Source organism: Schistocerca gregaria, chromosome 1 (assembly GCF_023897955.1).
Source record: "Schistocerca gregaria isolate iqSchGreg1 chromosome 1, iqSchGreg1.2, whole genome shotgun sequence".
NCBI lineage: Eukaryota > Metazoa > Arthropoda > Insecta > Orthoptera > Acrididae > Schistocerca > Schistocerca gregaria.
The window spans coordinates 1,104,821,160-1,104,835,917 of NC_064920.1; the positions used below are offsets into that span (position 1 = coordinate 1,104,821,160).

Below are 14,758 nucleotides of genomic sequence, written 5' to 3' on the forward strand. Positions count from 1 at the left end.
AAGCGTGTTAAATGTGACTTCTAACATAGACAACAGGTTGTACTGCACATCATACTGTTACCACAATCTTTATTTCACACTCACAGTCATTGGCTTCCCCAACACAACCATACTGACATCCCAATGTAACCTAGACCTCAGGCTCTGCTACAAATCAGTCTGTCACCACAAACATGATTTTGGTGGAAGGTGGGAGATACTATTTAACTCTACCCATCACTGGACCAAATAGCAGTTATATGCTACATTTACTATGGATACAAACAGGAAACTTTTTAACACCAGTTTCTCACAGAGAGGCTGTTGCAGTTAATAGGAAATGTCAGTGTGTAGTGCATTTTAACTATCAATGTATGTAACAAATCAATGTGTTCCATAATTATGGAATATATTTTGTACTCAGTCAAGAGGACAGTCCTTAAATGGGAAGACTTTTTTTCAGAATTTGGCAAAGAATATATAAACAAGTCATGTAAAACCTCCTTCCATACAGACAGCTCGAAATACCAGGAGCCAGAGAAATCTTTTTCACTATAATTCCAAAACAATGGTCAAGTATGAGAATTTACAGTAGCAAAAATCATCACGTCACTGGTAAGTGAACTGAGGCTTCTGGCTCAAGTTTCAGAATGTGGCTTCCTGAAAACTCCTTAAAAATAAGTTGCAAAACAGAGTTCTTGTTTCAAAATACTATCATCACTTTACTCATTTTAACAGACAATACAAACAGAAGGAAATGACACATTTAAAACAAATTACAAGGTAAAGATACGAAAAGTTGAACACCACTTGACATAGTCACAAGAGATTATTTACTACTCCCTAGACAGCTTTCCAAAAATACTTTGACACAGATCTCCAATTTCGTCGTTGTCCGTATATTCTGCTGCTAAAATAGCGTTACCAACGGCAACAGTTTCCTTCACAGTGGATGCTTTGACCCATATTCTTCCATTCATTCCAACAGCTATCTCGTGTGGTATACTAGTTCCTAGGATACGCAGCAATGGACAGTTTTTGCGGAGTATTTTCCGTATAAGATTTAAACTACAGCTGAATACGAATCCACCTTCTGGTACAGGGCCAAGCTTGCCCTTCTTTCCATGGGAATCAACACAAACCAGTTCTGGTTCCATATCCTTACTTGGCAATATCAATTTGGCAAATACGATGTCTCCAACTTGAACATTTGGTCGGTTCTTCTTCGTCGCCCCCTCGAAGGCAAGATAGGACAGAGAAGCTTGTTCACTGGCACCGATGTCAACTTTGAATATGTCACCAGACTTATTAGTTATTGTTCCAACAACTGTTTCTCCCTTGGCTGGTATGTAGCGTTTCTGATGATAACCATCGACAAAATATGTGCTGGCACCTTTTTGCCTGATTATTCCACACCGTGACACAATCACTTTATCAGTTTCTATCCTAAGCCCTGGTCCTATTACAGATTGAGTTTTACCCGGCGGAGATGGAAGACCTGCAAAATTGTCGCCTGGAATAACAATGTCACCCACTGAAACATCCATGGTCCATGTGAGCTATAAACTGTCGACTAAACCACGCTGTCATATACACAACAGGGAATTGAAATGTGCTTTAACTTGCTGCCAGCGTTAAAACTATTTAATATGAAGGTTTCATGAGATAGTATATGTTGCACAGATAAAATAATTGTTGCCTGTCTACGTACTTCTAAACATTAACTGCTTTCATCAACCATCGCACTCAAAAACGCTAGCTCCAAAGGTCGTAAACAAAACTTGTAATCAAAACAAAAGACTGTCGCACACAGTGTGCTACCAACCTCCACTCTCACATTGTGCTAGTAATTGTGGTTGACTTTTAATCCAGGAGGAAAACAAAACAGTTATGTGTTAAAATATCTGATATATCATTAGCGAGAATCTAAAGATTTTCTAGAAGTCCCTGAAAATCACTCTCCGCGTCTATTATTTTCCGTAGTCTACGATGATACATTTTTACTTGATCCATTAATTTACTGAGAAAGACACTCAAAGAATAATTTCGTTCTCGTTAAAGTGCAAGAAACAATAAAGAGCAGAAACTTAGTTTTCAACTTACTATACAAAACATCCCTGGTTACACTGTAAACATTCAAAACCCAAATATTTTAAAAAATACATAATATCCTTGAATTGCCTTTGTTATGACAGAGTGGGACTCGAATTTGACTGGTAGGGTTGTGGTGCCTGGCTCCAGGTCGTAGAACATGACACTTGGGAGGAGGGTAAATTTCACGAATGTGATAGCCTTGATTTATTTATCTGTCACGCGTTGTATAGTGAAACTTTAAACCCACTGTGTAAAATAATATGTCAGTGCGCAGATGCTGAGACGTAAATATTTTGACAAATACCCTTGAATAAAGGTTTGGTGAGTGTGCGTTTGCGTTCTTCTTGTGTATTGTATCATTACATCATAACTATGTACAAAAAGTTTTTAATTATCAGTCTGATGTACGTGTACTATCTCAAAACAGTGTGGTCACTAGTGTCATGTTAACCGTAGATATAACCTAGCGGGGAAGACCAAATCTCGTAATAGATTAGTGAAATGGCGTATACAACAGTAATTAGTATGTTGTACATTATAATTCACACATAAATGGAACGAAATATAAGAGCGGTATGAAATCGCTGCTAAATTTCACTTCAGTGTCCCATTTGACATATGACAACCTATTTGCGATATTTGTTGGAACAATCTTCTCTCTATGCGAGCTCTGAATGTGCACAAGCTTTAGAAATATGATAATTACCTCTGACAACACTATCGTTCTTATCCAAAACCATGTGTTCAAAAGTCATGCTGGTTGTTATTCAGTAAGCTGTAGTCGTGTAAGTAGTTGGCGAGCCATTGTTTCATTAATCTCTCAATTACTTTAGAGAATCCCAAGAAAAGTGAAGTGGACTAGTAATTTTCACCTTTATGGCTATTTACGCACTTGAATAAAGGTATCACTTTTGATATTTTTAATCTTTTGGGGAACACACCCTCACTGAATGATAAATGAACAATGTGAGCTAAGGGCTCTGCAATTTGTGAAGCTGAACGGATTATACGTGACACTGGAACATCATCTACACCAGCTCATATTTTGCATTTGAGGCTTTTAATCACCTTTACTACTTAATGTTCATTTCTAGGAGCTATCCTAATGCTATATGCTAGTGCACAAAATGTAAGTTTATCTTGATTGATGAGATTTAAGCAAAGTTTTTAGGAAGCATTTATAAAGTAATCATTTACGTAGTTTGGTAGGTATTTTTTGCCAATATTGATCTCATCAGCTTGCTTAATTTTTTACAATATCCCACAGAAATTTTGATTTGTTGTCCAGCTTCTTATTATGTTACCATTTCTGATCAGCGTAGTCCTTGCAATTACCTGTTCATATATTTTCCTATAAGTCTTTTTGTATTGTTGTGGTTGTTAAAGTCATATTGAACAGATCAGAATAACATCAGATGTAATAAAAAGAAATATATTTAAACATTCTTAAATTCCAAGTTCAGTTGTTTGATCTATCTTTGAACAAAAATTACTTTTTTGCATGTTTAGAAATTTTTGTACAGAATGAAAGCAGTGCTTTCTGAGGAATGCCTTTTTTCCTTAAAAACTGACTGGAGCAATATTTATTTCTTCTGCTGTGCTATTTAATGTGATACTGCAGTAGATACTTTTCTGGTAGGGTGATAATCTAGACACTGTGTTGTGGACAAAGGAAAAATCTCTAATTTCCCCCTCCCACTTTCCACTCCACATTTGCAATTTGCGTGGATTTTGTAGTGATCAGCACATAGAGATATGTGTTTGTGAACTAATACTGCAGTTACCATGTAGTTGGAACTGTATATAAATACTCACTGGGAAATCGTGAACTGTTCAAGACTTTCAGATTCCTTATTCTGACAGCAGCAAGCAGTTAAGTCTGTGGTGGTTTCATTGCAGATTTTCTAAAGGATTCTTATAAGAAAAAAAAATGATCTGTTAACCTTATTTAGATACCATAATTTGATCTCATAATTAACATTGCAAGACTGGTGGCTGAAGACAATAGGAATCTAATTGATAATATTTTTTTTTTTTTTTTAAACGAATCTCAAAGCAAGAAAATAACTGTATATATAGTAACGAGTGCTCTGTCTGGTATGACAGTTAGAACAAACAAGATAGTGCCTTACTGCACTGATTCTCCTTCTTAAGAACACTTTACAAGAGTCATTCCATGTCAAATCAACACACTTTAAATAAAAATTTTACCTCACCCTCTTAGATTTTTCTGAAAGTTGGTATACTTATAGTGGGTGCTGAAACTAAGAAAAATACCAAATTTCAATTTTTTACCTCAAACCATTCCTGAAGGAGCTGCCCTAATTGAGCTAGAGAACTGGGAAAGGTGTCATTTTGCAGCATTTTTCATGCTCTTTCCAGTGATAGACAAAAAACATAGTTTCTAATTGAAAATTTTCAGAATATTTCCATAACTACTTCATACTGTTGTAAATCACATGGCAAAATCTAAATGTGGGATGATGCTGGGTTCATTGTTAAAAAAATATTCCAGACTTGTTTTTAACTAACAGCCCTAGTTTGACCAAACTGACCTTTATGGTGGTACGTCAGTGCTTTGCAACCCATCATCAGTTGATTGCAACATGGGAAATTGTGAATACTGCCCAGGAGGAACTATCATACGTAAAATTTTAAGACTCTTTTCATGAAAACTTAATTGAACAAGTTCAGTTCTGACAGTGGATGTCAGTTGACCGATGTAATCTGGAAATTGTTCAGAAAACTTATGAAGAATTCATAGATTTATTTTGTAGTAAGATGTCGACTTTGATTCGGCATGACTTCATTGCCAAGCAACAACGAACATTCCTTAACTCCTCAAGAGAAAACCTTATGGAATCTGAATTTGTTGTCATATGCGATTTTTCAGAAAATTGTAGTATAGTTCTACGGATGAAGCTCAGAGTTTCCACTGGACAAGACAATGGATTACCATTCATCCTTTTGTTATATATTACAAACAGGAAGACAAAATTGAGCATATGAGCTTTTTCATTGTTTCTGATTGCCTGGAGCACAATTCAAGTGCGGTTTACATCTTTCAAAACAAGCTAATTTCATATCTAACAAATAAATTTCAAAAGATTCCAAAAAAGATATACTATTATTCTGACGGCTCTGCCGCTCGGTATAAAAATAAGAAAAACTTCCTGAACCTTTGCCTTCACGAGGAAGATTTCAACATAAAAGCTGAGTGGCACTTTTCAACCACAGCACATGGGAAAGGGGCCGGCCGCGGTGGCCGTGCGGTTCTGGTGCTGCAGTCCAGAATCGCGGGGCTGCTACGGTTGCAGGTTTGAATCCTGCCTCGGGCATGGGTGTGTGTGATGTCCTTAGGTTAGTTAGGTTTAAGTAGTTCTAAGTTCTAGGGGACTTATGACCTAAGATGTTGAGTCCCATAGTTCTCAGAGCCATTTGAACATGGGAAAGGGCCTTGTGATGGAGTAGGGGGTTCAGTAAAGAGACTGGCAGCTCGTGCAAGTTTGCAAAGACCATACCAAAATCAGATCCAAACCGCACGAGATCTATTTGAGTGGGCAGTAGATAATATCACAAATATTGATTTTTGCATATTCCACTCAAGGAGACTGCGCTGCTGCTGAAATATTCTTAAAAAGCTGACTTGCAGAGGCATTGACAATCAAAGGTATACAGCAATTTCACGCTTTCATTCGCAACACTACATCAAAATTAGTAGTCAAATACTTCTCAGGTGATATGCGGAGTTGGGAGGGGGAAGTAACTACATAACCAGACAAACTGAAGTTACAAGATGTATCAGGCTATGTCACCACTGTATATCGCAGAAACTGGTGGCTTGGGTACATTTTAGAAAAAAACGAAGAACTTGATGAAGTGAAAATAACTTTTCTTCATCCATGTGGACCAGCTAAGTCATTCTCTTATCGTGCACATGCAGATGTCCTGTGGGTGTTAGTTGTGGATGTTCTCACAAACGCGAATCCATTTACTCCGACAGGGCGAACATACATTCTTAATGAAAGTGATGTAAACCAAACCCAGTCAGCTTTATTAAAATTTAATATGTGAAGATCCAAGACAATTTATAGGGAAACTGCTTTCAACTCAAAACTTAATTGTTGTCTCAGGTTAGTGTTAATGTATATTTTATAGAAAGTTGTTTCAAAATTATTGTTAGTACCTTTTGTGTTAAATTTAGCTATGTACAGATACTTGTTACTAAAAACAAGCATTACGTATTTAATTTGCTTAATAGTTCCATTTCAAACATCATGCACCAGAACTGTTATGTAAATACTAGTACTTATTCATACTTCATTTCAGTTTGTAGTTAATTGCTCAATTTCTTGTTTTTGTTGTATCGGTTAACATACTGTTAGTGAAGTTGTATGAAATTAAAATAAGCAATCAACTTAACTATAAAATATGCTGATTAGTTTTGGTTTAATAAGGCGATGTTTTGATATTTCTAATACTTTTTTTTACTTACCTTTCAGTATATTTTAAAGACATTCCTGTTTGTTAAAGGTCAGTTTGGTCAAACTTGGGCCCTTAGTGAAAAACAAGAGTCCGGAATAATATTTTTTAACAATGAATGCATCATCATCATCCCAGATTTATATTTTGCCGTGTGATTTACAATAGTATGTAGTAGTTATGGAAATATTTTGAAAATTTTCAATTATATACTTTTTGTAAAAAAATTAAATCAAAATATTAATTACCATTTTGAAAAAGGTTATTAATTAGAAGCTATGTTTTTGTCTATCACTGGAAAGAGCATGAAAAATGCTGTAAAATGACACCTTTCCCAGTTCTCTAGCTCAATTAGGGCAGCGCCTAGGACAATTTAAAAAAAGTCTGTTCACACATTTTTGGCTGTTTTTTGAAAAGTTTACATAGCCATATTTCAGGAATGCTTGAGATAAAAAGTTGAAATTTGGTATTTTTCTTAGTCTCTGTGCCCACTATAAGTATACCAACTTCCAGCAAAATCCAAGAGGGTGAGGTAAAATAGGTGTTGATTTGACATGGAAGGACTCAAGAGATGATCTGGAATGAAAAAATTGTTCTACAGTAGTTTCACTGTACAAAAACTGCTAAAAATTGGTAAGGAAAGGTAATAAAAGATCAAGGACATGCAGGTAATGTCAGAAATCTGTGATTCTGACAACAAATTTATGGCTATATTCAATATAGTGAAATAAGACAGGATGACCAGACTCAGAACAGGATAACATCACTATTAAGAAAGTGCTATAAATGATGAGTCACAGGTAGCAGATATGTTTGATAATAGTTTCTTAAATGGGCTAGAAAATATATAGACAAACAATTACAGAGAAAAATCAAGAGTGTATGTCGGAAAAGCAGCTCTCTTAAAATCCGATCAAATGAATGTATCACCAATTTCTGCCTCTAAAATTAAAAAAAATATATACTGTTTCAAAAATAAAAACTTATCTGGATTTGATTGTGTTGCCAATAGAGTAATAAAGATTTTCCCTCATATAAAACATCCAGGTCTTATCTGAAACATGTAATGCATGACTAACTCATCCCTTTTTTTTTCCTCAGGGAGACTGAAGTATCCTGTTGTTAAATCCCTCAATATTGCAACCAAATCTTTTGATCACTAATTCAGTGATATGAAATGTCTCACAGACAGCAAAGTGAAATTTGATAATACACTGAAAAAGGTTCTCCTTGACAACTCCTTCTGTTCTATAAAAGAATTCGTATTATAATAATGTGTAAAAGGTGGTGGGTAGGAATTAGAAACTCACTTATGTGTATCATTATGTTCTCTCTCTCTCTCTCTCTCTCTCTCTCTCTCTCTCTCTTCTTTTTTTTTAAAAAAAAGAAAGGAGGAACTTCTTTTAAATGGTCAGCATGTAGGCATTTGTGATGCAAATATAAAATGATTCATTCCATGTCATTATGATTTATTGTTAAAATGATCCATGGAACATGAAACTAACTAGTATCATCAACAAGTAGAACAAATTTGTGGGGGTTCATATGTTAAACGAGGTCATCCATAAAAATAGTCTTTTCATGCTACCTCCGAAGTTTGTGTCACAGTGAAAAACTCCAGGCACATTGCATCTTATCGTCCACATATTTATGTGGATGAAGCTCCATTTAGCAGTGTCCTTAATAAAGGTGTCTTGTTATCATGTTGGTAATGAGCACAGCTATCACAAATGTGAACTGTGTATGCAAATTGAGAAAAACGCAGTCATTTGGCAGTTTTTGTCACTGTGCCAGCATACACCATAATAAAAACACATTAGTTTCACGTTTCAAATAAAACTACATACGATGTGTCAGCATCTCTGGAAATCTACAGGCTATTGATCAGACATCGACAGATGGCTGTAGGAGCTATGAACTGTGAGTTGCAAGACTGTCTTCTCCTTTTCTGTTCCTAACCTCATTAAGGATAAGTACTTGCAAAATTACCAGCACTCTAAAGAAGTTAAGAAGAAAAAGAAGAAATCCCAGTAGAAGGCTATGCTGGTGACACCAGAGGTGCCAGATGCCCCCACAAGCTTAGTTTACTGAAGCTGTTCTATGCCCTCTGGTTGCAGAGGGTAACCTGTGCTCTTGGCCCCTATACATATAACTGGGATGAACTTTACCTAATAACTCAATGAAACTGCAATGAATGTAAGGGTTACATGCGAAAACTGCAGCAACAAATGTCCTCCTGTTCTGCAGTCTGTGTTTGCTCTCCAAGAAACAAATTTCACTGATGACCCATTTCCAACTCTTCAGGTTACTGCGCCATGTGTTGGAACTGAAGTAGCATCAGGAGTAGTCATTATATTAGTTCACACAGAGGTCGTCACTGAGTGGATTCCCCTCCATACAACATTGGAAGCAGTAGCAGTGAGAGTATGAATGACTCCATCAGTCACCATTTGCAGCATCTATTTACCTGCAGACAGGGAAATTAAGTATCTCAATCTGACAACTGCTTTTTCTCCCTCTGTTTGCTACTTGGGGATTTAAACATACAACAGCCCCCCCCCCCCCCCCCCCAATCCCCCCTGCCCTACCCTCCTCCTCATGGGGAAGTACCATGTCATCTTGTAGGGCTGTGTGGTTGATAACTTTTTCTGATACTCATCTGTGTCTTCTCAAAGACAGTACACACTTTAGTGCCACCCATGGCACCTTCACCTTTGTATCTTATTATCTCTTCAACCAATCTCACAGTTTCCCCACAGTGGTTGTTGCTATGCAATGATAATTGCGATATGGCCGCTTTTTTGTTATCTGTCACTCCTTATGACCACCTGAGGGACCGATTTCCACATTGGGCTCCCCAAATCGCTAACCTCATCTGCATCCCCTCTGTCAGGTTGTGTGGATGAGGTTGTGGAACACATTTCTGCTATGATCACGTGCAATGCTGGACATTCTATCTCCTCTTCTACAGTTGGTACAATAGTGGAACAAAGACAATGCAACAGCTATTTGAGACTATTGAAGGGCCCTGTAACATCTCCAGTAGTGCTTTCGCAGACCACACCAACATTTTTATGTGGCTCTGTGCAAATACACACATGAAATTAAACAGAGTAGGAAGGAATGCTGATAGGGATACCTCTCCTCCTTCTGAATGTATACCTCTCCGTTTCTGCTGTGGAGTGAGCTCCACAGTTTACTGGGCCACTAAGATAAATTCTTCTTAGCCCCCTCATTTATTGTATTTCTACCAGTGCTTTATGCTGTTGGCCTAGTTGTAGTGTCTTTGAATAGTAATCAAAAAATCTTTAGTCTTAGGTTTGGACTTAGCCACTGCTTAATGATCAGAAATGGTGGCCAAAAACCTCAGGCACAAGAAGACACGCTCATTCTACCAATGGCCTTTTCAAAAAGGGTGGAGGACTGGACAGTGGTTCAAGGCACTCTCTTTCCCTGGGATGGGAAAGGCAGAAGAATCAGCAATGATTAACAGTATGTGGATGTAGAAAGCAATGGAAACCACTCCATTAAGGACACACAAGGTGTATCCATAGGACATGTGGCCTGTAATTGAAAAAATTGTCATGATACCCAGAATCTTTTGCCAGAGGAGAGATAAAAACCACCCATTCAGAACTCCAGAAGGGGAGTGTCAAACATAAGGTGACCATGAGAAATAAATAACCAATGAAAGGTTAACATTCTAAGAGTTGGTGCATCAAATGTCAGAAGTTCGAATGTGCTATGAAAACCATAAAAAGGGAAATGCTAGGGCTGAATCTAGATACAAAGGGGTCAGTAAAGTAAAGTGAAGTGGAAAGAAGATAAGGATTCCTGGTCACATAACATATGATGATATCAAAAGCAGCAGACGATGGTATAACAGGAGTAGGATTCATAATGAATAGGAAGGTAGGGCAAAGAGGAAGTTATTGGGAGCACTTCAGTGATAAGGTTGTTGCCATCAGAATCAACAGCAAACCAACGCCAGCAATAGCAGTAGTTCAGGTATATACGCCAATTTTACGAGCAGAAGGAGGAGAGATTAAGAAAGTGCAGACTCCGACAGTGAATTGGGCAGTTTGGCAACATTGCTTATGTTGGTTTTGCGGGAGTGAGGAAAACAATGCTATCACCACCAGGTAGAAAACCTTAAAACGTTGTTAGTTAGAATGGAGCAGTGGACCAGAACACAATGTGTTTATGCTGTAAAGATATTTTATAAAAACAGCAACAGTTACCTGATTGTTCAATGTGAATTTTGAAGAGAGTTCAAGGTTCCTTGTAATAGTGCTGTTCCATCAGTCCAGGTCATCAAGACCCGGTTGAACAGTAAATGAGAGAGGTGGGAGAAGTGGCAGTGGAAAAACAATGTGTGTGTCTAAGAATATAGTGACAGTGAGAGAGGCCATTGAACAGAGTCGTTGCTGCTCTGTGTGTCGTCATTTTCTGGCACTCAGGCTTTCAAAGTCCAGCATTCAATGGATGTTACAGAAAGATCTTCATTTTCATGTCTACAGGATTCAAATTGTTCATGCACAACAGGAGCAGGATTATGGAAGAAGACATCAGTTTTGCCAGACACTTCTGCAGTGGAGAAATGGAACCTAGAACCTTGTTAACAACATCCTGATAAGTGAAGCAGCCCATTTCCATTTGTCAGGATATGTTAACAAGTAAAATTTCCATTACTGGTCTAACTCATACCTCCACAGCTTGAAAGTTACTGTGTGGTGTGCGACATTATCTTTTGCAATTATTGGCCTGTACTACTCTGAAGATGAGTGGGAAAGGACTGTAACTTTGACATGGGAACACTGTGTTCACATTTTGAAGGACTTCTTAGCAAGTGCAGTTGCTCATCTGACTGTGAATAACACCACATGAAATTCCATCCAAGAAATCTGTTTCCCTGTCATGTTATCTCCATACAAGGGGATATTGGATGGCTAGCAGATCCCCTGACCTTTAGGTTTGTGCTCTCTCTCTCTCTCTCTCTCTCTCTCTCTCTCTCTCTCTCTCTCTCTCTCTCTCTCTCTCTCTCTCTCTCTCTCTGGGGCTACTTGAAATCACAAGTGTTTAGTTCAGAAGCACCACACACAATTCAGGTGTTGAAATGTGGAATTCAGTAGAAATCCCATAAATTCCTGTGGAAATGTTGCAACAGCAGAAGACTTGCTGAGTACATATGGGGGGATGGTGTGCATCTAAAAGATGTCGTTTTTAGAAAATAGGCTTTTTTAGTTTTTTCAGTTTGAAAAATAAATGATTTTATGTTTACTGTTTGTTCTTATATATTAAATAATGCTAGTCAGTCGCGCCTGATAACATTTAAAATCATCAGATTTGTTGCTGCACCCTGTATATGAAGATTTTAAACAGTTAATTCAGTATGTAAGGGGAGATGGAAAATCCAGTAATCATAGACACTGGAATGTGCTTGTGGGGATAGGAGTAGGACAAAAGGCTACAGGAGAATATGAGCTTGGTAGCTGGAATAAGAAAGGCTAAAGACTGATTGAATTCTGCAATAAATTTGAGATGGTAATAGCAAATATTCTGCTAAAGAACCACAAGAGGAGCTGCTACATGTGGAATAGACCAGGAGACACGGGAATATTCCTGCTAGAATACACTATAGTCAGGCAGATTTCAAAAGCAAATATTGGATTTTAAGTCATACAGAGCAGATAGACTCGAGGGAAAAAATATAGAATCAGATCACAATTTAATAATTAAGAACAGTAGACTGAAGTTTAAGAGAATCATATGGAAGAACCAGTGTAAAGACTGAAGTACTGAGGAATATTTGATTGAAGTTCACTAAAGATGTGGCTACTGAGATACGGAATACCTCAACCGGCAGTTCAGTTAGAGAGGAGAGGTCTTCCCTAAAAAGTTGCAACATTACCTAACATTAATGCTGTTAAGTTGGTCTTCTAAACAGCATCCTATACAAACAACCCAGTTGTGTCTTTACCTGTGGTTACTCAAGCTTTAGGTACTAGTTGTGTATGACTCTGTTTAAAAATAGCTCAATGTAATCACAGGGTTGAGCCACACACATCTGCTTTCATGCCTTGTGGGTAATTTGCTGCAAATAATAACCTGTAGCTGTGATCCTGCAGTCAGATAGTCTATGCATTGGCTAGAATTTCAAGTAAACAAAATACACTTAAATAGAAATAAGTTATCTGAATAATTTAATAACCAAGATTAGTTCTAATGTCTGTAATTGATGTAGACAATAGAGAATTGTGTTGAATAATGTTTATTCAAGAAAGGACATCTCACATAAACAGGAAGTGGTCCTATGATATTCAAACTAATTAATGGAAAATCTCATATAAAGATGTGAAACAATTACTAACAAAGAGATAGAGGGGCTGTCCAGTACTTACCTCAGCTCAGTACAGCCGATAGAAACACAAAAAACAACTGAAAATTTAAGTTCCTAGCTTAGCTTCTGTATGCATTGTCTTTGGTTTGAAGCTGGCACAGTACCTACAGTAGAATATCTTTGGCTTCCCTCTGACAACCATGCCTCCATCCTTGCTACCTTCCCTGTTTTCCTTTCCCTGTTGCTTCATAACCTGGGTTGTGAGTAACTAAATCCACTTTCCCTTCTTTCCTTCCTTTCCCCTCTCTCCTCCCTGATGAAGGAACATTTATTCCGAAAGCTAGGAACTTAAATTTTCAGTTGTTTTTTGTGTTTCTATCGGCTGTACTGAGTTGAGGTAAGTACTGGCCAGCCCCTCTATCTCCTATGATATTCAGTTAGAAAACAGACAAGGGGGGAGGGGGGGGGGGGGGAATTATCAAATGCAGTAAAGTTATGTTGAGAATGTTACAAGAATGGTAGAAAAATTTCCAAACTAAATAATCAAGGGTACTGAAAACTAAACCCATTTTGTGCTTACAGTACATGAAATTTTCACAAGCTCACAGCAGTTCAGAGTTCAACATGATTATTCACAAATTAGGCCTACCACACATGGTACAAAGAGTAGTAACTCATACTCTGTCCTCAGTTCAATAATAGAAATGGAAAAAGTTAGACCTGCTCTCAGCAAATTCAGATCTCTCGTGAGTTAGAGTACTGTGAAAAGTTAATCTTATACCTGCTGTTCACCGCCCAGAACCAGTCACCTACATGCTTTACCATAGGCAAGTCTTGAAAAGCCCCAGTCTTTACTTTACTCCTGTCGCCTACTGCTACTGTCTGCTTTTCCGTTGGCTGAAGGCTGTGCTCTCAAAAAATACATCATTCTTAAGCTATACAGACATGGACTAAACAAACAAGTTATGACGACACATAGGGTGATTAAAAAAACTTACAAATTGCCAGGCCACATCGGGCATATAGCAAGGATCAGTAATTGCATAAGAACGGGGGGCCACGAACACTATGAAAGGGCACTATGGTCACAAGAGGGCATTGCTAAAGAACACGAGTGGAGTTCACAGACACCATTGCCATTCACACTGTGGAAGCAATTGGGCTAACATGGCTGACTACACGTACTGCAAAATGGCTGAGAAGCATTTGATTTATCGCTGCCCAACTGTAATGGACAAGAACCTGCGTGATTGTGTCATACAAAATATCATGATAGAAAGGTGCCATGTCACACATTATTTGCCACCCTGCAATGCTCATTCCATGTGCATAAGTTGGGTGCTGGTTGCCAAAGAACAATGTGGGCAGTTGCAGCGTAAGAAAGTTTGCTCAAAAGGATGCAGCATACACTGCAACAAGCACAGGTGGTGTATCCTTGCCACTGCTATCCCTCAACCCTCCATCTAGCATGTTGTACACAATGAAGGATTGTATCCATTTCATTTCCAATGTGTCAGGCATTGCAACTGAGGGATAACAACAAGCACATGGGATTTGCGTGATTGTTTTGGAAGGAATCTGCTGCAGACTGAAGCATCAGTGTGTCTCCTCTTCACTGGTAAGGCTGCATTCTCACTGAAGGATGTGATAAACATTCACAACCTGCATACGTGGATGAATGAGTACCCACATGCCTATACGTATGCATGCCTCACAATGCAAATTTACCCTTATCTTACGGGCTGGCATCGTTGGAGACTGTTTAATTGGGCTTTATGTTTTCCCAGACAGACTTTATGGTTGTGTGTATCTCTTATTTCTGTAGGAGTGTTTGCTAGACCTGCAGAATGTTACCATGCCTAT

General features: G+C 38.0%; 2 protein-coding genes across 5 annotated transcripts in view; one reads left to right on the forward strand and one right to left on the reverse strand.

Moving 5' to 3' along the window:
• Positions 1-674: 674 nt before the first annotated feature.
• On the reverse strand, positions 675-1,793 carry LOC126282782 (exosome complex component RRP40-like). The gene has a single exon (XM_049982222.1). It carries the CDS (start codon positions 1,524-1,526, stop codon positions 816-818), a length of 711 nt encoding a protein of 236 aa, XP_049838179.1. The 5' UTR covers positions 1,527-1,793; the 3' UTR covers positions 675-815.
• A 365-nt stretch (positions 1,794-2,158) lies between these two features.
• LOC126282715 (sorting nexin-29) overlaps positions 2,159-14,758 on the forward strand; it is a 162,892-nt gene continuing 150,292 nt past the window's right edge. The window contains exon 1 of one of the 4 annotated variants that reach the window (XM_049982216.1): positions 2,159-2,394. The gene's annotated coding sequence lies outside the window, so the exon portion shown is untranslated. The remainder of the gene's footprint in view (positions 2,395-14,758) is intronic. The other 3 variants (XM_049982218.1, XM_049982219.1, XM_049982220.1) reach the window with 3 other exon arrangements.

Excerpts from the sequence above, each read along its gene's own strand:
- LOC126282782 (XM_049982222.1), bottom strand. The coding sequence starts at position 1,526 with ATGGATGTTTCAGTGGGTGACATTGTTATTCCAGGCGACAATTTTGCA.